The sequence below is a fragment of the Pseudopipra pipra genome, chromosome 1 (genome assembly GCF_036250125.1).
Source record: "Pseudopipra pipra isolate bDixPip1 chromosome 1, bDixPip1.hap1, whole genome shotgun sequence".
NCBI classification, from domain to species: Eukaryota; Metazoa; Chordata; class Aves; order Passeriformes; family Pipridae; genus Pseudopipra; species Pseudopipra pipra.
In genome coordinates this window covers 148056963-148082201 of record NC_087549.1, presented here as the reverse complement: position 1 = coordinate 148082201, position 25239 = coordinate 148056963, and the positions used below count along the sequence as shown (strand labels likewise).

The 25239-nt window shown below is 39.6% G+C and overlaps 1 protein-coding gene across 5 annotated transcripts in view; it reads left to right on the top strand.

Annotated features, from left to right (window-relative positions):
- Positions 1–25239, top strand: part of DPP6 (dipeptidyl peptidase like 6) — a 549686-nt gene that overhangs the window by 410698 nt on the left and 113749 nt on the right. For all 5 annotated transcript variants that reach the window (XM_064638400.1, XM_064638386.1, XM_064638369.1 and 2 more), the window contains exons 5-6: positions 600–674; positions 19802–19854. In XM_064638400.1, coding sequence (XP_064494470.1) covers positions 600–674; positions 19802–19854 — 128 coding nt within the window. The remainder of the gene's footprint in view (positions 1–599; positions 675–19801; positions 19855–25239) is intronic.

The window sequence follows — 25239 nt, the reverse complement described above, 5'->3', positions numbered from 1 at the left end:
GAGAAGGAAAAAGGTGACTCCTGACAAGTCTGAGATATTTTGGCACCTCTTCTTGTTAGCAATACTTACGGTGCTGCTTTTAGCAGAACCCTGGTCAGGGTGCACCTGGAAAGCCTTATCACCACAGCATCCCAAAGACTTTTAACTGGGGAAAATGGAATAATTTTCCTCAGTGTTGTCCTAATTGGGAGAGGTAGTGGTGTCTCTAATACTAGTTTGCTCCAGAAGCTGTTTACTGTTTGTCATCGCCTGCACCGGACAGTGGATACAGAACAAAAGGGAATTAATAAATTTCCATTTATCAGAGTTTTCTTCTAACTACTGCCTACAGCTGCCACCTCACCAGCCACTTTGCAGTAAGAGAAAATTCTGATTTTTTGAGATAACTGCGTGCTCTGAGTCACAATGCATTTAGTCTTTCTCTTATAGGTGCCCACATAACATTTCTGATGTTTGAAAAAAGAAATGATATTTTATTTTCCAAAACACTTAATCTGGCAGTATTTTTTATTTTTAGAGACATGGTCATAACAATTAATTCTAGGTGTCATTAGCTTGAAAACAAAAACATTTATTTCAATGTTTTATTTATTTTCCAGGTCTCCCTAAAGGCCATCCGATATGAAGTATCACCTGACCGGGAATATGCACTTTTTGCTTTTGATGTTGAACCAGTAAGTAAATCAGATTTGATTTCAAAATACACAGCCAGTGGCAAACCTTTTTTTTTTTTCCACTTTTATGCCAGTAAGATGATATTTCAAATTAATTGCTTCCTATGAAACAAAGTAAGAAACCCCCTCACTTAGCAATTCTGAGAGCATGTCACACTGCCATCTAGTAGAGGAGAAAGGTATAAATTAGACCGTAGAGGAAACACTGTCATTGCCAGGATTTTATACTCTTTGGGAGGGGAATTGTAAGGACATGTCTTTGCTACAAGTATTTCTATTCCTCTTCTGTGATTTTTTTTTTCCACGGTGCCTTTTTCAGCTGCCCTATAAATTTCTTCCCCAGAATAAAAAAGCTACTGTCAGTGTCTCCCACAACTGAAATAATACATTAATTATGGTGTCACCATTCCCAGTGCTGCAGTTAGGGTTGAGCTATCACTTTCATTATAAATCCTTTTCTTCAGAGGTTTAGGTATAAATCACTCTTAAAAAATCACCATTAGGTTGCTACTAAGTTCTAGATTACAGTGAATTTTCTACCAAACTTCAAAAGTGAAAAGTGTAATGAGTCATTTTTAAATGATGACCAAAGAATCAAACATGGGAGAAGAAATTCTTCTGCATGAATAATATTTATATTCTTTTTCAATTTTGCTGGTATAAGGCCTGAAATATTTGAATGATAGCTATGCTGTAGTACTTGGGTGAACTATAAACCCTATACATTTCATTTTCATAATCTAGAATTGCACCAATTCCTCAAAATGAAAATAACTAATTCACTAGAAACTGTAATTCTTTTTCCATAATATAAATAAAATGTCAGCTGCTAACCAAAGGAAATTTGTCAATCCTTTAGGTAGTAGATGTTGTGGCTCTGTTGCTCATCTGAATTCTCTGCTATCATCTTTGGAGTTATTCCTGACTCAGTACTATAATAGCCAGGGGAACCATGCCTGGTGTTAGAAAATGTTAAAAATAAAACTGTATCAGAAACTTTAGGAATAATTCATAATGATTTTTCCTGGGAAATTACAGCCCATGTGACTTCACTTACCTGAAGCTTATCAGAGATCTAGACAGAGATGGATGTTGAAGTGTTAATTCTAAACATGGGGAAGACAGTCTAAGGGCCACTGAGCAAGCAGAGCCTTTCCCTAAAAGCCCCTCGCTTTGTGAGCCAGAGATGTTTTGTAAAATTCAGTTCTTTTAGTGGAAATTGGCCTTTGGCTTTGGCTTTGCCAACACTGCTCAGATGCACTGTGCAAGTAGGAAGAGCCCTGAGGAGAAAGGGCTTCCTCAGTTCCTCTGAGAATGACAGGAAAAGGTCTATAATGACAAAAAATATAATAAGATTACAAAAAAAAAATCATGTCTAAAAAAGGGTAACAATGAATTCGCTTTTTATTCTCAACCTTTATCCACTGAAAGGGCTGCCCACTCAGAAAATCTGCAAGAAGCAAAGTTACAGGGGCTTTTGTGGCTTTGTCCCCAGCCTGTAGAGGAGTGCTTGATGTAGGCAATGTGGAAGGAGGGGGATGGGGATGGCAATGGAAAGGGATGGACTGGATGTGTTTCCCCTGCATCCTCCTCTCTGCTAGTCAATGCTTGCAGATCTGTGAGTTTGAGGTACAGGCAAATCTGTTTGTGGTCCTTGAGATGCCTGGCTGGAGAAGACAGAGCAGCACACAGCCATGTGCCCCTTTCCTCACACCACATCTTCTTCCAGAGAGAAAAACCCAAGGTGGAAAGGAGAAAAATGACCTTTGGGAAGACTTCAGAGTGTGACATATCTGACTCAGTGTAAGAGAACATTGCAAATTGTTCAGATATTCATATATAGCAAGAGTTCCTGAAATAGCCTTCTGAAGCAAAATAAAACAAAACAAAACCCCCTTTTTTTCCTCTAAGACCCATGTTTATGGAGAAAACAAAGTTTGTTGGTTTGACTTCTTTTGGTTTTTTGTTGGTTTTTTTTTAAGATGAAGCATACTAATAAAAAGGTAGTTAGATTCATTCTTGATTATTGCATTCTTAAGCCATGATGGGTGGCTCTTTGAGTATTAAAGTAGCAATAACTGTTAAATTACTTCTTCAGCTTTCTTCTCACTTGGTATGCAGACTGTGGCTACAAATAATTGCATCCTAGTTAGCTTTTCACATTTTCTGTATTTCAAACTGTATTCTTGGACAAAATTCAAATTATGCTGTTTTCTGCAACACAAGAAATTGATTAGTAAAGCTGTGGGCAGTTGTCCTTGTTTCAAAGTCAAAAGGAAATTTCAGGAGATGTATTGGCAAAGGACATGTCTTTAAAGATTAATTCTACAATTTCAAAAAGGGAATGTCTTGTAATTTTTGTGTACTTATTTTATAGGTGTCAGAAAGTGTTTCTTTTTTCTTTTTCCATTTGTAAGTGTGATGTGCTGCTTTTTAATTGTGGATATAAATGTTTTCATCATTTTTGTACACAGTACAAGTTGTGCTGTATTTACATATGTGTATAATATCTTAATATGCATAATATGAATTATCATTTATCTTAATTCTGACATGAATGGATTCAATCTCCATTTTTAATACTAGCTAGGAATAAACATCAAAATGCAAGAGCATAGTGTGTCACTCCACTGAAGTGGAATATTTTAAAGAAAAGTGCTGCGAAGTCATTTCCTGCCAATAATAGTTCCTCCTATAGTTCTTCTGTTTATTTGCACAGAAGCATCTCTGCTCAGTGTTGGTCTGGGTAACAGCACTGACACCCACATTGGAATAACACAGCACTGAACTGGCAGACACCTATTTTGCAAACCCACTGAGGCAACTAATATGTGTTTTCCTGCTGTATCCCTTCATCATCTTAAAGGATAATGAATTAAAGCATGTTCCTTAAAATATATTTCTCCCAGGAGGCTTGGCAGGCAGCTGTGAGACTGGCGTGGGCACACTGTGGCTAGTCGGGCTGTCAGGTTTCCTTGTAAATGCTTTTTTGCAGTGCTTATATTTACAGAAGTTTAATCTTTCAGGCAGCAATATTCTGGGTAAGCCTTGTGCTAATAGGGAGCTTTTCTAACCTTGAACACAGAAGATTTGTTCTTTTTCTGGAAAGGTCACGGGGAAGGCACCAGGCTTCTTTGCCTTCAAATACTCCTGCAGTTTTTCCGTTGTGTGTTTTTTATTTCTTTACACTGAAGCAAGGTGCAACCTGAGGCTGAAACAACAGGGTGAAGTTTGGGGAAGCATTGGGGAATAAATACATCTGTAGAGAAGCTTTGATTTCAAATCATCCTTCACCAAAACAAGTGCATGGGGCTCTGATATAGGGTTTAGTCGCCCCGAAACACACGGACAAATGGGGATTGGCTGAGGCATCTCAGCAGAAAGGGTGCAGAGGGTCAAGGCTGTCTCTGGTGGTGTCAGGCCAAAGCCACTCTTGCCCAGCACATGGCAAGCTGGGCAAGCTCCATGCTCCCTGCAAGCCTCCCAGGGAGACAGGGATGTCTGTGGGCTGGAATCACCTCTGTGGTTCTCCATGGTCTCCAAAAGGGATTTCTGAAATAGCCAAGTGACAAAACACCTCTTAAATCCAGTAGCATTTCTGTGAGGGGTTGTGGTAGAGTAAGAGTAAAGGTGAGTAAGAAAACCCCTTGTGTGGCTTTCTGTGGCAGAGTTATGAGTGGAGTTTGTGTAATGAAATAAAAGAAATAGAGGAAATAGATGAGAAGAAAAGTGATTCTCTTGAGTGACACAGTGAGACATTAAATAGGGAATACTTAATTGCCTTTATTATGAATAAGTGTTGTCATCATGCAAGAGAGGAAATAAAGTGGCCAGGATTATTCTTAAAGCTATTTACTCTTCATCTCCAATTTGCCAGTCCATTACTGTGTTTGTGCTAGTTAAGAGCAATTACACACGGATATCCTGGCTGATTCAGATGAACCAAACTGCAAAGGTATCTGAACAAAGCTAGGGCTTAGAGACTTTTTGCAGCTCACATTTTTCGACAGATGCTGTTACCTATTTTGCAGTTAAAGAAATGCTTTTTTATAATGCTGAAGGCTGCAAAGAATTAATCTTTGTTGTAATTAGAACAGACACAACTATTATTTTTTAGAGCAGTTCATATGGTGAGTTCAGTATTTCTATTCTCCCTGACTCTTGCCACATCTCTAACAGGAGTGATGGGACCAAAGACACTTCAAAAAGACCAAGGTCAGACCACAGACTTTGTATTTAGAGTGCAAATGAAGTAAAAAAGCATTATTTACAGAAAGCAATATATTACTATTGTTTTTGCCATTATTTCTTACTGTTTCTTCAACTTCCTTCAATTCCTTCAATAACAACCTATTCCACTGGTTGTCATGTGGGATGAACAGGTTTAGTGCTTATGGTTCAATTACAGCGTCAATACTGCTTTAATTAGTTGTGTAAAAATTAAAATAACATAACACTTGTTATTTCCAAAACATTAATGGGTATAAATATTAATGAATCTTCACAACTTCCTTTTGAGCTAGGTGATAACCATTATTATGATAAGTATGCCTCCAAAAATTAAATACTGTCATAACTATCATCAGTAATACTGCTCACATTGTAGCCATGATATTTATTACTTAATTGAAATGGATTTACCACGGCTAGAAATAGGTTTATATAAATCTGTTTTCTTTCTGTGGCAATAAATATATTTCAAATTTACTTTTTTCATTTCCACCCAGTGTTGTTTTCAGAAACAGTGAAAATTATAATGATTCCATGATAAAGTGAGCACAGATAGAATATTAGAACCATAAAATAATGCTACCTGGTTTAGTGATTGTTGCTTAATTTTTGGCGTTTGCTGTAAATCAGTAGTTTATGAGTGGGGCATTTTGAAGGAAAAAGTTTATGTTTATGGTTTTTCATATCTTTTTTTCAATATGAATGCAGTTTTGAATCCTTGTTGCGCATAAACCAGAAGGACTCCTCTACTGGAAAGCTGCACAATAAAAGGGCAATGTTCACTATTATTAGCTGGTGGCTAAAACTATTTTTCCAACATTTTCAAGCCTAAAGCACTGCAACTTTGTATACTTGTGAGAAATAGGTATTGTTATCAGGATAAATAATGTATTAGGATAAATCACTTCCTAAATAAAAAGAAGAAAATAAATCAGTCTTAATAATGTGCAGTTTATATTAGTTAAAATATTTTTCAGTTATTACATCTGTGCTTGTGTGTATCTTCAAGCAAAGTATCTTCTCTTTTCTCAACTCACCAGAGGAGTCATTCAGTTCTTTTGTAGTGAGCAGAAGCCAAGTTTTTAATGAATTCGTGGAACCACACAGACCAACCACTCATTAAATCTGATAATTTGCTAAATTTGGGGTCTTTTCATGAAAGCAACATCTTCAGTTGCTTCCCATAGAATAAATATTACTAATACCATTCAGCTAATCTTTAATATTTCAATTAAATGCTCACAGCTTCTGAAAATGGCAGCATTTTCATGAACATGCCTGCGGGGGCTTTTGGCAAGATGATTCTGGGGCTCCAGGCTGAAGATGGGGACCACATTTTTTTCTCCTTATTCTTGCAGATCCTGTTTTGAGTCATATTATTTTAACAGTCAAGATCAGTAGTGTAAATAACCTTGTTTAATAAAGTTCTTTTTATCCTCTTTGTAGTAGGACAGCAGCGCTCCAGCTACATTTACATAACTAAAGCTAAGGCTTGTGTGTCCAGAAGTGTTGTATTAACAAGAAAGTGCTAAGAACATAGAGAAGGTTAATTTTGTGGGTGAGAGTTTACTTTGGATTTGAAACCGAAGCAGCAGCTATTGTTTGACAACATTTAGAGGCAATAATTTATTTTAAAAGGAGATTGTGGTGGGATTTTTTAATTATGAATATGATCTATTTAAAATACCCCTTGTGAAAGACAGCCTATCTTTTCTAATCTCAAACCCACCATGCAGAAATTCCCTGATCTGCAATTTTCAGCAAGATAGACAAAACAGAATTTTCGAAGGCGTTGGAGAAGGTTGATTCAAAAACATTTATACACTTCCATTTGCTTTTCTGTCTGACCTGGGGGAGTGTATCTAATCCAGAACATCAGCTTTTCACTGTCACCTTGCATTGAATAAACCAAAGCTGCTAATACATGAAACCTCAGCAGCTGGGAGGTTTTCCTACCTGTGACTCTCAGTGCAGGCAGAAGTAGCAATATCTCTGTCAGACGTACCAACACGCTGAGTTTCTCTGTCGTGTGTTGGTATCAGTAGTTGTTTCAGCTTAATTAATGTTTGATATCTGCAGTGGCGCAGAGAGGGAAGGAAGTTTGCCACACAACTCTAGAGGGATTTATGGGTTTTCAAAACTCTATTACAGCGTTGTGCAAACACTGTCTTCTCAGGTGTCCTCAGCCATGCCTCTGACAGTAGAGCCCTTTTGATGCCAAATTTTGTCTGCTGCACATGCTTACAAAATTACAAATTCTTGCTACAGGAGGGTGGACGCACACTTTAATTGAGTAAACATTATCAAGTGGTAGGAATATTTGTTCTTACTGCTCAACAGTCATGATTTTGTCCAGTTTTTGTCACATTGTTTATTCAGAATAGAAATGTTTGGACACGGGTACAGGCCAATGGAGCAATAATTACTGACAAGTTTAATCCTAGAGATCTCTTTTGAAGGAGAAACCACAGAAAATAATTTCATTGTTGCTAACTTTCAGGACGAATTTTGGACTAACACAGGGGAAGAAAACAAGTCAGACCTATTCTTTATTTTATTTGGTTTGGAGGACCTTTGTGATTCATTTGAAATCCCAGCAAAGCTCCAGCAGAAACTGTGTTTCTTTATGTAGCCTGAATGGTTCTTTGCTCTTAACAGCAATTCATCTGCATTGGCACAGCTTGTTTTAATTACAGAAAAAAAATAGCTTAAACAAGGAGTCAGAGCACACTAAGAGCTTAAACAAATGAACTGCAGGGAAATTTTAGAGGTTAAGTTCCTTGGGCCATGGGGCAAGGGATTCTTATTTAAAATGAAGGATCTGTCATTGTAACTCAGTAGAAACAGCAAAAAAAAAAGGTGGACTTAAAAGACATATCCCATGTCTGCATACTTTTTCTTTATTTTCCATAAAAGGCAATGAGTGTCAGCAAAGAGGAATGTCTGGGTGGAGGCTGCATGTGTCTATTATTCATGGAAAATGTGTTTGCACCCCTTAAATGCAAAGAAAGGGTGCTCACCTCATCCTCAGCAGGTATTCTTGGAGTGGGAACATCTCAACATTGAAGGAACCTGGTCTAGTAGAAGGTGTCCCTGCCCAAAGCAGGGAGGTTGGAACTAGGTGATCTTCCAAATTATCTTCTGAACTGATGATCTGAGTGCAATCATAAAACATAATATGATGGGTTTGCCTGAGCTGGGAAGCAAAGCTCTGCACAGCTGGTCTTCCTGCAGTCTTCCGTCCCCATATTCCAGTTTCCTGCTCCCTCTGTAACAATGGTTTAGGTAAAACTGTACAAAATCTCAATTTCTTATCAAGTCTCCATTCCAGAGACTGTTGTTTACTGCCATTATTGCAACAAAATACTAACTGCATGAAAAGCAGAGCATTAAAACCTGACTCTGCTGACTTCAGCTGCTGTGCCACCTCTGAGCTTTAACTGCTTTCTATTAAAAACAGTGGATTAACTCCTGCTGTTCATCTAATAATGCAGATAAATAGAGTTAGGAATAAACTAGAAGTCTCCTGATTTGAGCTGGGAGACTTCCATAGAAATTGCACAGACATGACTGAGTGCAAAATTATCATTTCAAACCAAGTTGGACAGCCTTGGTTGTGTAGCAAAGGCCAATAATCTGTATCCTACATTTATTCACAGGCACAGATACACATCAGTAAACTGAAAAGCAAATCCACAGTTTCAGGGAAGACTAGAGTAGCATCAAAACTCAGAAATAATTAGCCTGTCATGCAAGAGTACATAGGTATATTATGTATCGGTATCAGCTATCAGCAGTCTTCCTCCATAAATATTTTCTTTAGTAAATGAGATTTTCATCAAACAGAGAAGAGAAGATAAAAAAGACTCAAGGCAAGACATTATGATACAAAAATAACCAATTTTTCTTAGCTTACAAAAGGTTATATTTCTCATTCTGCTTCCTTTTCTGAGTGTATAGATGAGCTAATGTGAACAAACTGGTAGAGATTAATGTGCTAATAAGATTCACAAAATGCCTTAAAAATAAACTGCAATTTGTTTTTTAGTAAAGCATAGGTAAGGTATTTTTACAGAGTTTTCTAGATAGTATAATTCAGATAGTTAGCAGTAAAATAATTGCAGTTTTCTTTCTTGCATTCATATGGGAATCTATCTTAGTGAAACCTGGGGGAACTTTCTTTGCTTTAAGAGGAATGAAATAAATAGTGGAATGAAAATTAATGAAAAAAATTAGAACTTTACAAAGAATTCAATTCCTTGCAACATAGAGAAGCTTCAGAATCACATTAGAGGTGAGTTCCAGCTTTTTAGCATAATTTTGTTTCCCAGCTTTTTAGGGACAATAAAAATCCTGTTTTGTGCTGGATTGTGATTAGTATAGGTCATTATTTTAAAATGTTAAGGAAAGAAATATATTAAAAATAGGATGCAAAATGGGAAAACAACAGGGATTTAAAAACCTTTAGAAAGCAAAATCAGAAACAGTTTAATTCTGGTGTCTATGTGGAAACATAGGAAGTGGCCTGCAGGAGTTTATAATCTAATTCTTCTGATTTCCAGTCTCTTTTTTTTTTTTTTTTTTTACTTTTTAATAACTGAAATAGTAAAAAAAATACATTTAGTGCCCTCTTCTGGAAAAACAGCTCTCGCTATGCAGAGCACCCCAATGAAATTCCTGTACTCAGAAATGCAAATCTTCTGATGCAAATGTTCTCCTCTTTAGCGGAGTTACATGCCTAAATCCAAGGAGTATGTGGCTCTGTGTTTACCCTGAACAAGTGCCTTTTATCTCTCTGACTGCCTGCAGAACTCTGTTTTTACCAGTGCCATGTTAAAACCAGTAATTAAGGTTTCTCCTTGGGCAGCTAATGACCTAGATTTGAAAATGGAACCTTCTATTCTTTTTTCTTTTATTCTCTGCTCAAAAGAAGCTCTTTCTCGAAAAGGGAAGTGAATCATAGGGCTTTAGTCATGTCTTTAAATGCATGAGTCCTCATATTTTTATGTGCAAGACCAGAAGAGTCCCCACACAGTGATGCTGTTGATGGCTTTCTGAAGAGATGCCCGTCGTCACCACAGCCCATTTACTCCTTTGAAGTTGTCCACAGTATCACAGTGATAACACACAAAGTGTCCTGCTGTTTTCGTTGTGATTTCAGTTTATTTGCCTTATGTCAGAAAACAGAATTGCCTCCTCCAGTGAATTAGATCCATGTGTACATTGATATACAGCTCCTAGTCTTCTTCTGATCTCATATGGAACTTGAAAATTAATCTTTCACTGAATGGAGAGAGGATTTTGGGCCAAGGTCCCTGACGTGTATCTGAACACTTTTATTTCTTTCACATCCACTTCAGTGCTTTTAAACTGTTGCTCTCTAGTGTTCTCTGATGGTCTCATCTTTCTTGTTTCGGATTCCTTTCTTTGAGTCTTCTAAGAGTGCCCTGAGCCTAAGACCACGAAAGATTTCAATGACAGTTCTAACTTCTTTGTAGAATTCACATTCTCAGCTGTTATAGTAGAAAAAGCAATTTTTATAATTTTTTTAAATAGAAAGAACGTATGTTGTGGTTCCGCAGTTGCTAATTTCTGATGCTAAAGTGAATTATTTAAAAGTGAATAAATTAATTAGATATACTAAACATTCAGCCCATTTTCATGGCTTGATTCTTACATAATTGCTACAAAGCTGTACAATTTGCATTGTAAAATTCACAAAAAAAGAGGCTTTTAGAACCTTTCCATAGTCATTCTGCTCAGCTCAAGAAATGTTTCATTGAAAGAAGGCATTATCTAAAGTTTAATTAAAAGCAGTATTAAACATTGATTTTTCATGCTGTCCTTGAGCCTTCAGACTTGTAACTCCAAAGGCAAGGAAGGTGAGAGTCAGTCAAGTGAATGTGAACCCTGTAAACTTGCCATTTCTATCAGCTACCCTGGATTGCCTCTATAAACAGTGTAATCCAGGGTGTAAATCTAAGGCTAAAATAGACACCAAAGGCTGCTCAGAGGAATCATACCCAAACAGGATTTTGGCACCATTGTCTGGGAAAAGGGAGTTGCTGCATGAGATTGTAGGTGCAAAAAGGGTAAATGCTTGTAAAGAATGACTGGAGAGGTCAATGGCAGGGACATCCCTCAAGGTAGACAGCTGCAAAGAGAGGGACTGCAAGTTGCAAAGTACAAGAGCCTGGGAAAGTATTTTGGGGAAGGATGACTATAAATCATACAATTCTAGTCTTCTTTCTAAATTGGCTTTGGGCTACTGACCCAGGATAGTGAACAGGATGGACTTTGGTCTGACCTAATACAGCTGTTATTATGACCCCAGATATTACAAGAGAATCATGTTCTCTGTATGGATCTGAAAGTGTTCTATGTTTCCTGGGTTCGGGATAAATGCCCTCTGCTTTAAAACTTTTATTTGACCCTAAGCTACTTTTGTACTCTTATTACATAATAATGTTGGTTTTTTCATCCTTTTCATTTTTCTTGGATATATTTTTTGGTATATGGTAGAATCACAACATTAACTATGTATGAATCCTCATTTCCAAGTTTCTGAACAGAGGGTGGGGAAGGGAACCATGGAATTTATATATGTGATGTTAATATTGATAAAGGTTTAAAACAAGAGCAACAACAGAACAAGCTCATTATTCATAACCTTAATTTTTAATTCTTAATTACTTCATTGCAGCTACTTCCCAATAACCTGAGCATCAACAAGTACACAAAGGCTGGTCCGAAAATCCTACTGAGTGCTTTGCAACTGCCATTTTATTTACCAGTTAAAAATGGAACAGTTGTCCTTTAAGCCAGTGACTGCAAGGGCTTGCTGGTGCCAGTGAAGCGCTGTGAGGGACAGGTGGCTCGGGAGCAAAAGGAGGCTTTTGTAATTGCTTGGCAGGGCAGAGCTGTATTAGAGTGCAGCAGCAGTTGGCAGATTGGATTAACGCTCTCCTAGGGGTGAGAGCTGGCACACAAGCTGTATGTTAATACCTGTGGCCTAAGTGGGTTCTGGAGCTGCATTTGTAACAAAAAGAACATCCACTCTACTCCTCTGCATCACAAAGTCATAAATCCTAAAGCCGGCCTTGAAATTCCCTTTCGGCACTGTCAGCATTATAAGTGCAATTTGGAAACTAATCTTTTAATAAAGAATTATTATCACAAAACAACCGAGATAGATAATCAGTTTGTGGAAGGTGAATTAACAGCATTATCTTACAGCACGGCAGTCCATCTATTACCGTGGTGGGTGTTGCCATCACACTTTATTTATGGTTGTTGTGCAAACTTGAGATGACATTATTTGCAAAGGAACAGCTCCTTGGCTTTGCTGTTTCAGAGACCTTTGGTTTGGTGCCTGGAAAATCAGCTTCCAATCCCAGAACACCCTCTGTATGTTTGCGGGACAGATTTACATATTAACCGTGCGTGCTGCCTGCGGTGCGTGACCCCATCGCAGTCGGCTTGAGCTTGAGTTACAAATGCATTTAAAATGCAAGTCCCCAAGGTATGAATGTGCTGTCTCTTCCTGATGTGACCTTGATACGAGATTGTTGCCTCTCTGAAGAAGCCTCTCTGGTGTGGGTAACAGGGCGTTCACAGCACTGCATGACTGGAGAGCTGTTCTGGTTGTCCACTAAACACCAAGGACAAGCTTATAGAGAGAGTCTCCTTTGGGCTCATATTGCAGTGATTTAGTTTTCAGTCTTAGAGATTAAATTGTTAAAAGATTTGAAAAACAGAGCCATGCAAACACTCTTCCTGATGATCCACTGCTCCTTGTGTTCTTCCACTCCATCCCTTGTATATAGCATTTCATGTCCTTCTTCCAAATAATTGCTAAAATTTCTTCCTGCTTCTGGGCACACTCAATCGATGATCCTTGCTTTCCTGGGTATGAGTGGAGCAGTTCCTTATTCATGGTGGTTTGATTGAGATGAGGTGTGGACCGATTATGCCTTCTGAGACACTGACAGCTTAGTGTTGGCTCTGTCATTTCCCCCAAGCAGAGTTACCCTGCTGGGTCAGGATCCTCCCCTCCTCTTTCCAAGAAAAATGATTTCTACCCATAACAAGTCTAATACATGTATTCCCCAGGTATATATCTACCTCCCTTTCCCCAGACATTAAGTTAAGTTAGTTCCTCTGGAATACAGAGACAATTATAGCAGAGGCAACCAGTTGCCAAATGCTCTGTATGTTGACTGATCCAGAGACCCCTTGTTCTTATCACCTTTCTCGCTCAAACCTATTTTCCCCATTTCTGCCCTTTCCTGAGCTCCCCAGACTGTCCTGGAGTGGCACAGCACTCTCAGTGTGCACTTTCTGTGATTGTGGGCATATTACACATGTGGCTGATCAGCTGGATGTGGTGCAGTGGGTAAGAGCATCCCAGATCAGGTGTTTGATGACAGCTGTGGGTTATTGGCTGCCAGCTGAACCAACGCTCAGGAAATGCTCATTGATAGCATTTCGTTATGGTTTTCTAATTTATTAGAGGATGAAGAGAAATGGGCAGTGTTTCTTAGAGGGCTGTACAAGCAGGTTGACACACAGCATGAGACTGTATCAGAGGTACATTACTGGGAAGTGATAAAGTATAGAGGGATAATTCAATGAAGGGACAAAAGAGAATATGCTGTCTCAGAGGAAAGCAAAATAGGTGAGTATCACAATGAATTTGGAAGGTGAGAATGTGTAAGAGACCTCAAATTATATGGCTTTATTGATTTGTTTAGTTCTTGCAAGCAATCAAGCTTCACTTAAGTGTAGGGTACAGAATACCAGTATGGATTTTGGTGGATTTTTTTTTTTTATTACAGTGACACAAAAGGAATAGATATCACGAGGTTTTTGAGAGAATCTAATTCCAAGCTGGTTACTATGGAGCACCTATTAGCAATAAAATGGTGATAATACTTTGCAAAAATAGTTGGGCTGAGGACAATGCTGCTGACCAGTCTGTCTCCCCCGATAGAAAAAAGACCATTACCTAACTATGCCTCAGCCAAAGTAATCCCTTGCGCTCTAAATCACAAATTCGTGGGAGAATGAAAGTACAGAAATTGAGCAAAACATTACCTAGAAGTTGGTGGTCAGTGACAGGAATGGGTTTTTCATCCCTTTGCAGGGCTGGTTCAACATGTAAGGCAAAAGAAGGATTTCTTCTCAACAGAAGAGAGGGTTCAAACAAACTGATGGTATTATAAAAAACTTTGATCAAGACAAATGATGTTGACTCATTAAGTGAAAATTTAGTCTTTAACATTGACTTTCCTCAACAACACAGAAATTCTACAAACAGATACGGCGATGTGCTTTAATTCTCCAGAGAATACCGCAACTAATTACGGCAGTGAGGTATTTTTAGTCGGATAATTATCCTTTTCTCTGCTGGAAGATTTGTATGAATGACATAGTTGCCCTGTAAAGTTTACACCATAATTGCTTGTTGGTGACTGACCAATAGAAAAATTCCTTGTGACAGTGTGATAGTGACTTAGGTCATCCTTTCCTGTATCCTTTACGTGCACAGTATGTCCATGTAAGTAGAAGGAAACACAACCTCTGGCTAATGTTTGCTTGTTATTTTTCTCCTGAGCTTGTTTTCTCCACCCTTTCCTGCCACTGTTAGATAACAGGGTACCAAAAACGTGATCTCTTTGCCAATGCATAGCATCAGCCTTCCTGCATTCTATTTTATTCTCTTTTCCCTCTTAATTTGTCAACTTCAGAGACTGGTTAAATATCACAGATATCAAAAGCCAAATGGCAAAGCATCTTCTACCTGCATATTCTGCATCACAGCATGAGTTACTGCTTAAGGGTGCCAGGACCATTTTGAAAGGTGGAGTAGGTAATTATGTCAAATGTTTGGGATTATTCAATTGGTTTGACATTCATATGTGCATTTGGGGATTTGTCTGCTCATAGCACAAGTAGGAAAATAGGCTGTATAATCGACTTCCAGCTAATGTCTTTTTAGAGACTCTTTGTGGGAAACCCTTTTAATGGATCTGGCAGCTCCTGTTTCACCAGCCACTTGTGCTGTATTTTTACTGTCTTACTATGGAGTAAAAAAGGAGATAGATTACAAAGACAACTTGAGTCTGCTAGGAATCCTGAGGGGCTCTGTTATTTGGAGATATACTTTATTGTTATGGAATAAAAAGTTGCCTTTTGCCCAGGTAACTCCTGAGTGCTTTATAATTAATTACATTGAAATATATTCTTGCTATTTTCAGATTTTAGCAAACTGTCGTACAGTTTATTTCCGATGACTGTTTAGAGGGTTCATTTTTTTTGGGGGGTGCTGGGATGAATTTTTGGATGAAATGTGATTCCTGAAAAAGAAGAAAGGCACTAAATTTAGAAATTTTGTATTAAGCCTTGCAAACTGCTTTATAACACAGCTTACACTTCCACCCTGCCCTGTAGCTGTTCCCTTGTGAGCTCTAAATTTTATGGGATTTTTTGTGAGTTTTCTGGGTAATTCTTTAATGTAAATAACAGTAACCTGCATGAAGGGCCAGATGGCTCTATGGAGCCATTTACAAAATGGATGCAAAGCATGTTTTATTCCTGTATTTATCAAGTAAGTAATAATCACGAGATGACAGCAGCCAGTCCACCTGGGTTTAATCTCAGATCCATGAGCTGTTTTATATGCTGAGTGATAAGACCCTAAATTAGCTGTTTTGATAGAACAGGCTGTTGGAAGATGAGTGGATTGGGCTGATTTGGGGAGCCTTCCTCTAGGGGCTTTTCTCCCCTTTCTTTGCTTGTAAACCTCTTGAAAGAAGGTGCCTCTTCTTCGTATTGATTCAGCACCTTGTCATGCAAACATAAAAGAAAGCCTTTCCACAAATGCTAGTTACTGCTGGTGCTAGCAGGGCATCTGCCCACAAAATGTGACAGAAAAAGACCAACACAGAAGGTGGAAATGCAAACCAAACTCTTCCTTTCTTTCTGATGCTAGTGATAAATCCTCAGTAGGTAGTGTTATCTTTCATGCCAGCCATAAGACGCTGAAAACCCATTTCACATTTTTTCTGGACTTACATCATATATTTCTGCATTGCTTTTGGGCAAGAGCAAGAGCTATAGATTCTGACATAAAGTGTATGAATAGTAACAATGAATAAATAATTCCAGATCCATTCTATTCTTAAGTAACATACAGTTTCTATTTCAGTAAGCACTGCTGAACTAGGACCTGTATCCTTACAGCACTTAAGCAAGTGCTTTCAAGGAGACATTACCACTCACACCATACTTGGCTCTGTGGTAATAGAGTACAGAAATTTCTTCTTCCATGTTATTTCTGTATCTTGTTGGAACCAACATTTCCTTATTATTTTGGAATTTGGTGGCATGGGAGAAGCAGATGCTCTTCTCGTGCTGCTCTGTGTGCTGCAGTGTTTCCATTTGTGCTGTCATCTGGTCAGGTCCAGGTTTCTTCTGTTGGTTGCATAAAACGAGGTCAGTGGCTTCACAGAAAGGTGTTGTCATATGCAATTAGTTCTGTATTCTTCTGAAATTTAGAGAGATAATTACCTTTCCGAGACTTCAGTGGGAACAGATAGACCCGTCTCTCAGACCCTTTATTCTTTCAGTGTAAACATGCACCTGTTGCAGAGAATGATGCAGACTGAAAGCAAACAAGATCTGTGCTGTGACCTGGGATAAGAAGCCCAGTGGGAGTGTTTCTGGCACCGTGGTTTTAGTGTAATGACTTTTACAGCACTTGTTGGTGACAGCTGGCGTGGGAGCTTCTGTGACCCAATTTTGGTAATACCTGGAGCCCTCCAGAGCCATCTCGAACCTGTTCTAACTTATGCTGGTTGGGGTGACTTGGCACACCAAGCTACAGAGCAAAAACATTGCCGAAAACTCTGCTATCCTCAAATATGCCTCTGCACTGAGAGGACTTGTATGCTTCTGGGATCCAGCCAAAAATCAGGGATAAGAGCATCAAATCAGTGCAGTGGTTTTTACCACATCCTTTGATAGAGAAGGGCAACACGGAGAGTTAATACTGTTATTTTTGTTGGCCACGCCTCAGAAACAGATAGGTTAAATTAAATGAATACTAATTTTTAAGCACTGTCCAGTCTCTGAGGCTTGGCTTTGAATTTCAGAACATGTTCATCTCTTCCCTGCATTTTTCCCTGTTGTGGGGTTTTCCTACTGGTAAGTGAATAGCCCAGTTCATCTTGACCCCAGCAGAAATTTTAGTTGTGATATTAAGCAGACATAGTCATCCTCTCAAAAGGTTGAATTAGCTTTGTTTGGTTTGCATTAACTTTGTTTGGTTTGCATATCTAAGAGAAAGCAGCCATTTCGTTTCTCAGAAGTACATAAATTATGTTTCTCTTGGATTCTTGTCTGCTTAGGAGGGTTGCTTGCAGTGTGTTTTCCTAATAGGTTTGAAATAGTAAGGCTGAGAAGGACTTCTGAGCTGTATGCACTTGTGTCCTTCACAACTGTAATAATAATAAATGTCTGATCCTGAAATCTTTGCTCATACAAGCAGTTCTTGTTTATATGAGCAAACCTACTGATTTTAGGGATTTATTTGAGAAAGCATTGCTCCTGTGAGTGAACTCTGCCAGCTGCAAAACTGAAGACTATGCTATAGCATAGCTGGTGTGAGATATTTTAGAGTCTGGCCAAAGACCAGAGATGACGACAAATGACATCCACAAAATAAAGGAGTTCTCTGAGTGTCCCACAACTTTTTCAATACTAAACTATTTCAGCAAACAAAATATTTTACCTGTCTCCATTAATGGCTCTGAGACAGCTCTGAACTCTCCAGCATGGCTATAGGACTCTGTACCAGATGTCTTGCTCAAAACTTCCCTGGATGTTTCTTTTGCCTCCAGCCTGCTACATTTTTCTGTTTTTACCTGAAGGCATCTGTTCATGCTCATTTTTGGGGCTGGCTTATGTCTCTGATATCCAACAACAAAGCCTGGCTTATAACCTTGAACAGTCCTGGCCTCAGATCAAAATTTATATATCTGCATCATTTTCTACATCCTAATGCCAGGATATTTGAAGACAAAAGTAGCTCAGCATTTAATGACAATGTATTACCAGGTTTTTCCGATCTGTAGACAAATTTAGTCCTCCAGTGCTTTTTCTTTAAGAAATTTATTGGTTTTAGAACTTCATCAAAGCTGGAATAAACACTAAGGCCACATGCATCAGCCAGGTCTCAGGTATCAGCATTATAAGATTCAAGAGCTCTTTGATATGATTGAATGAGGGTGAGAAAATGGTAATTTATTTGACATCAGCTGAAACGGGTGGATCTAAAAAGGACACTTGTACTAAAATAAATGCTAGCTTGTAGTGAATTCCTGTTTTATTATATTCCTAGACCTTCCCTGATATCAACACACCAGAGAATCACCTTGAGGGAGGAGTCTTTATGGACCTGAATGCCTAAAAGGAAATAGGATTTTGGGATGTGACCTCTTGATGTCCTTGTAATAAAGGGAGTGAACTGCACAGGGAGGAAGGGAATCACATCAATCTGGCATCAGTCTCTGCATTTCTTACATAAAAATCCAATGCTTTTGCCTCTATACCTGTTTTTCAGGGAGCTAATGCAGAAGTGTGAGGATTTAGTGTTTGGACTCAGATTGCAACAGAGAAGTTTGTTTTAATATCTGCAGAATGATGTGCCTTGTGTTTATTTATCTCTTTACTGAGGCCCCAAAACTTGTAAGCCTGTTACAGACACCACTGTGCAGGCTTACCCTCAAGAGTGATGGGTAGTGAGTCATGCTTACTTGTGATGCTGGTGAAATGCTTGGGATGGCCCCTGCTGAGGCTGGCAGTATCATCCAGGACATCTCATCTCATGGTTTCTTTGCATAAAAAAAGAAATACTTGTGCAAAAACATAGGAACCTAGGAAAAATTATTTTGATCAGACAAACTTGATTGGTGAAGCAGGTATTCAAGAAGTTTCTCCTTTGTCTGTTAGGAGATTGATTTATTTATTTAGTAGCATACAGTAACAGGATAGAATTGCAAAAGTGCTTGCCTGTATAAATTTGTATAAAGTGATTCATATTTAGACCTTTCACACCAGTGCCCTGACTTCTGTGTTGCTCAGCATTGCCCACCTTGGGCAACCACTGATCACTGTTAGAGACTGTTCTGTCACTAGTGGAAAATCAGCAACTCTTAAATCGCTGACATTGACTCTGTTGTTATTATTTACTACTTAGAAAATAAGTAATAAACTCTCCCCTCTGTGCTGAGCTGCTGTGCAAGCTGACCAGCTCCTCCCCAAGGCCCAAAGAGCACAGATTGGTATGAACATGCAATTTAGCAGGTCACAGAAACACGAGGTCAGCTTTATGCCCTGAGTCGATACAGTTTTATTTGCTGACTGACAGGGGTCTGACAGCCCTCTCTGAGATCAGCTAGCATCACTCCCTGTTTCATTTATGTGGGAATAAAGCAAAAAATACATGTTATATCCCTGTTGTGTCTAGTTATAATGATGGAGAATGTCTCCAGCTGACCAAGGTGTCCTCATTAATGACTGTTCTATATTTAGCCTTTGCAGAGCCCATGTGCCCCCAGTTTAATCAAAGACCTGGTAGCCATGGTAACGACACCGAACGTCTGGGTGTATACGATTTGCCAAACACTGTATAAAGTGCAAAATGAAAAGAACACGCAACAGCTTTAAGTGGATTAATGTATTGTTCTTTTTTGCTGTAGATTTTGAAGTGTTTATAAGAGCTTCCCAGCCGTTTATGCCAGATCATTTTTGTAGAAAAAGAACTCTATTAACAGAGGTGACAATTACTAATCTCTTTTTTCTTTTGTTGTCTTTTTCTTAATTTCATTTTGCAGGTGTATCAGCATTCATATACAGCGCATTATGTCCTCAGCAAAATACCTCATGGGTAAGCAACTTTTCAATGTCTTCATTTTAAAACTCAGCCATTAAGAATCCTGCAAAACAACATGTATTGTGACAAATGGTTTCCAGTGACAGCCCTTTGCAATGGTCTGGCTTTCAGCTGCAGCATCCACTGAGCTGTGTGTTGTGCAAAAGATGACGAAGTCTGGAAGCAGAAGTGGTCAGCTTCCCCAGAGAGTCAGACTACATGAATTTCATATTCCAAATTTCAAGTTTTTGTCTAGAATACAGATGAGGTGGCATCTGGCTGAGAGCCATGGTTGGCCACTCACCAGAGCACTGGAGAAGAGAAAGCTCCAGGGAGACCTTATTGCAGCCTTTCAGTGTCTGAAGGGGGCCTGCAAGTGAGATGGAGAAGGACTTTCTATAAAGACATGGAGTGATAAAACAAGGCTTCAAGCTGAAAAAGAGTAGATTAGATATTAGGAATAAATTATTCCTGGGAGGGTGGTGAGGCACTGGGTTGTGTTGCTCAGAGAATTCGCGGATGTCCCATCCCTGGAAGTGTTCAAGGGGCCAGGTTAGATGGGTCTTTAAGCATGGGTCTCATGGAAGGTGTCCCTGTCCATGGCAGGGGATTGGGATTAGATGGTCTTTAAGGTCCCTTCCAACCCAAGCCATTCTATTATTCTATGATTCTTTGATTCTTTAGCGTTGATTTGTTGCAGTTTTCTAAATCCCAACTTTCTATGCTTTGCCTTCATGGGGCTGCAGGCTACCTGTGGCTTCAACTCCATCACCTCACCACTCCTCTCACCTGTCTTGTTTCTTTAGAATTTAGCCCTTAGTTTCTACCTTCTTCTCCCTTAAAAGATACAAGCATACAATATAAGCACTGGCCCAACTGGTCAGGAGTGGGATGCCACCATACCAATAAGTCACATGTAGGCATATGATGGTACATGGTGTTTCAGAGTGACATTTGCACAGAACCAGTGGAAATGCATAAGTTACACGGCAAAATTCCTCAGTTCATTGTCGTTAAATACAAAGCTAAAAGCCAAGAGGTTTGTGCCAGGTTGTGTGTTTTAAGTATCTTAGTGGCAATAGCTGTGCAGAAATGGTAAAAAGGGACAATATAGTTGTGCTCTTCCATTTCTGTAGAGCGTTGTGCATGACTGTGGTTGTAAAAATATCATTTTAATACTTGGTAAGGTTCTTCACTAAGTTGCCCTTATTATACATTATGGCTAAACAGATAGTAGATGTTTTGGATCTTTGCCATAGATGGCAAAACATGCAAACCTTAAAAAAAATCTGCCTGGTTTATGCACAGGGTGATCATAGGATTACCAGATAACTCAGGATGGAAACACTCTTCCAAGGTCCAACCTCCTGCTCAGAGCAGGTTACTGGGAGCTTTTTCCAGCTGGATTTTGAAAAATGGCAAGGATGAGGACTGCACAGCCTTGCTAGGCAATCTGCCCTGCTGCCTGACTGTCTCACGGGGAGAAAGTCTCTCCTTGGATCCAGTCTGAACCTCCCCTTTTAGTTTCTATCCACTCTCTCTCACCCATACCACTGTATTAAATGGATTACTGTGTCTCTGATTTAGGAAAACACTGGATCATGTCCTAAAGTCCTGTTGATTTCTGCCTCCGTGGGCCAGGGCTTTGCCGCTGGGAGAAGGCAGGATCCTGGCCATGCCTGTGTGCCCAGTGTTTCCTATTGCTTTCTGTAGGCAGCTCCCACTGTGCCTATATACTGTGGATCAGCAACCTTTTCCCTGGGCAGTCCTCAGGGGAACTAGATTTTTTTTTACACAGGTATGGTGTCTTAAGAGCAAAAGTCTTCGAAGTCAGACACTGCAACACCTACATTTTTGATTCCCCTGTCCTCTTTCGAATCCGGTTTCTTTGGTATAGTAACCAGTGGGTTTAATGATGGAGAAGTACAGAGAGACAATGGCAAGATATAAAGACATCTCTCAGCATTTTTTCATCATAAAAATACTAGCTACATTCAGGTGTTCCTCAAGGATTTGTCTCAGAACACTTGTACACACACACACACACACACACACATGCACGTGTGCACACACACAAAACCCAACAGAAAAAAAAACAACCAACCAACCAACCCACAAAAAACCTGCAACCCAATGAGAAAAAAACCCTGCAAAACCAACAACAACGAAGCTAAAATAACTTCCTTTGGCTTCTACTTAGTGACAGGGAAATAATGCTTTGTACAAAAAAGTGCGTACTAGAGACATACATGATTTAAAATCTGTGAGCCCTGGAGCTTGTGCAGCCTGCTTCCCTCCAGCTTGCAGCTTGTAATTGACTCACCACAAAAAATCATGAGCTTGAGGTTAAATTGTTTCCATATATGGCTGGAACATGGGAATTAGGAGATTTATCACAGTTAACCATGGTAAAGCTCTAGTGTTCATGTGGCATGCTCTAGACCTCCATCTCTTCCCTTCCCTGCCTCAATTTGGACTTTGGTTTTTGCTTTTATTTTTTTGGAGGTTTTGTTCTGTTTGGTTTGGGGTTTTTTTGTTTGTTTGTTTGTTTTGTTTGATTTGGTTTGATTATTTGTTGCTTGGTTGGTTAGTTGATTTTGGATTTTTTTCCCATGAATTTACTCAATTTATTTACTTTTTGAAAACTCCATCTCTCTGGCACTGTATCCAAGAAGTAGCTTGTGGGCTGAAAGGGTGTTCAGCAACAGGATGAAGACCCACTATGAGCACATAAGCTTTGTATCTCCAGCAAACCTGCTAAGAGCAAAAAGATTTGACTGACAGCACAGTTCTATTCCAGACAAAACAAAGGTGGAAAAAATAGAAGTATCATGCATAGTATGTATTAGAAATGCTAAAATAATAACAATACAATGGTCCAGCAATCTTCTACTACTGCATGATCTTTGTTTGTCCCTGACAATCAGCTCCTTGTTCCTCCCAGCGTCAACTTTATTGCACACTCAGCTGTGGTTCCCCTTGCTCTTCTTGTTTGATTGGGCAGTGGTGCAAGGAGTTGGAGAGTTGGGTGAGTCAGGGGAGAAGTATCCAGCAGAAGAGCAAGATCTGGAAAGTGAGAGGGTACCAGAAGGCACACTGATGTGTCAGGCATTGGTATCCCCACAGCATGATGGATCAGGAGACCATGAGCAGGACAAGGGTTGGAGGGATCACTGCACCTCTTGTTGGTGCAGTTGTGGTTTAAAAAGTTTAGGCTTTAGGTACATACATAGGCATTGCAAAACATATTGTACTGTAACAACTGCATTGATCTTTCAAGTGCACGTGAGTGGTGGAAAGGGTGGCACGTTACCATGTTCCTGGAACTCGAGTTCCTATGGAGTTCTGCTTGTATTTTAGAGTGGTACATGAAGACAGAAGACAGGTGTACAGGTGAACATGATGTAATAGGTGGTGAAACACATCATCTGAAAGTAAAGCCTCTGCTGGATGAAGGGGTAAAAATCTCTTCATCGCCTATTTCATATTTAACACGGGAATATTGCTCTGATGGATGCGTGTGGAGGAAGGCTGTTGAGGGCAGGACCAAGCACACTGACACAGCACAAGTTTGACATTCAATTCAGTTTGACATTCCAGGTTCTTTGGTCACAGTGAAATTTGCAATGCACAAGCAGCATCCTTGGTCTCCACCTGACAGTAACAGGAGTGGCAAAATTCTGCACTGAGCAACAACCTCTTCGCCATTTTTACAAACTTTTTCATGCATTAATCCTCTTCTGCAAGTAGGCACCACCATTATACCACGTCAGAGTGTGCCCCTGGCCCCTTTGCATACCTCCAGCTCAGCAGTGACTGCTGGTGAACAAACTCAGTCCCCTCCCCTGTATCCCTCCTGCTCGCCAGACACTCATTCCTGAAAACAGCCTGTGACAGTGTGACTTTCCCTGTGCTATCTCTACCCCGTTCCTCATCCTCAGCTATGATCTGCCTCATCAAACAATTTAGGATTTGTACCCACTAATGGCCTTGCTGCACCCCTACTGAGGCTAACTAATAAGGAAGCCAATTAACCTAATCTGTGGCATCACTTTTTAAATAACATGACAATTATCTACCAGCATAAATTGTTTTTTAAAGGCAAATTTCTAATTATTTTTGCCGTGTTCTACAGGCTCTCCGGATTCAGACCTTGTCTGAAGTCAAAAGGGGCTCACACCAATGTTTTCCAGATTTCACTTTGAGCTCTCAATAAGTTTGACAAGCCAGTTTGGGCATGTCCTTAGCACATATGTTCCCAAACAGCATTTTATACAGGACTGCAACATTTTTCCGTAAGACCTGTTGTCGAAATAAACTCCCACATAAGGGTAGCAGTACAATTTGTCTCTCTATAGGACAACTAATAGGTGCCAATAACGTAGACTCAAAACATCTGATTTAAAAATTAAAATAAGCCAGGGGTGGAAGAAAGAGACTGCACAGATTTAATATCTCCCTTGTTGTTATTTCAGCTTTCTCTCAGTCTCTTGGTAAACTCAGGGTAGAACCCCCTGCTGGTTTGACACATTTGCCTTCTGCTTTCAATGGCCCGTGGTTTATAGTTTCCGCAGGGGGAGCCGGCTGAGATCCGCAGCTCTCATTTTCCCGGGCGGAGGTGTGTAGGGGGTTATGTTCAGTTCAGCTTTCCTTCGTGTCACCCATTTTTCTCCCGCTGCTCATCCAAAAACGCGATGCTGGCGCCGGGTGCCATCTAGTGGAACCAGCCTCACGTTCCCTGGGATGACCACCTCCATCCCATCCCATCTGCTCCCCTCTGAACGCTGCTGCTTTTCAGATATATCTGCCGATAACTGCTTGCAGCTGTCTCCATTATAAATATTTTTGCAAAGCTCTTCTCACAACCCCACAGTTTCACTCGCTGAATTGTAATTGCCAGCCAGCTGTAATTTATAGGTACTGCGATAGCATCTGCAGGTCCAGATGTGGAACAGGGAGCTCTCCTGCAAAGCGCTGGGAAAAAGTGGAACACCAATACCATATACAGTTATTTCCTAATATTATTCTTCCTAACTTTGGAAAATTAAAAATTTAGCAGTACAATCCAGGCAACAGCCTGCTTATGAAATCTGGGCATGGAAAATTGTTTTATTCTCTTCTGGTTTTTAATAACCTTACTCCTACTGAGTCCAATATGGACTATTTAGTCATTCATATCCTTCACTAAAATAAGGGAAAAACCTTAGTTTGCTCATGGTTTCTGTGATCAGGACAGGACTGACCAGAGTGTTCCCCTAACCTCGTTGCAGGATTTCCCTCACCTCTGTTAAGGTCATTTTACACCAGTGTGTGTTGCTGGACCACTGATTTGATCTGACACTGCAGGTCCTAAACAAGAGCTAATTTTGGATTGATATCCAGGGGGGTACCTCTATATTT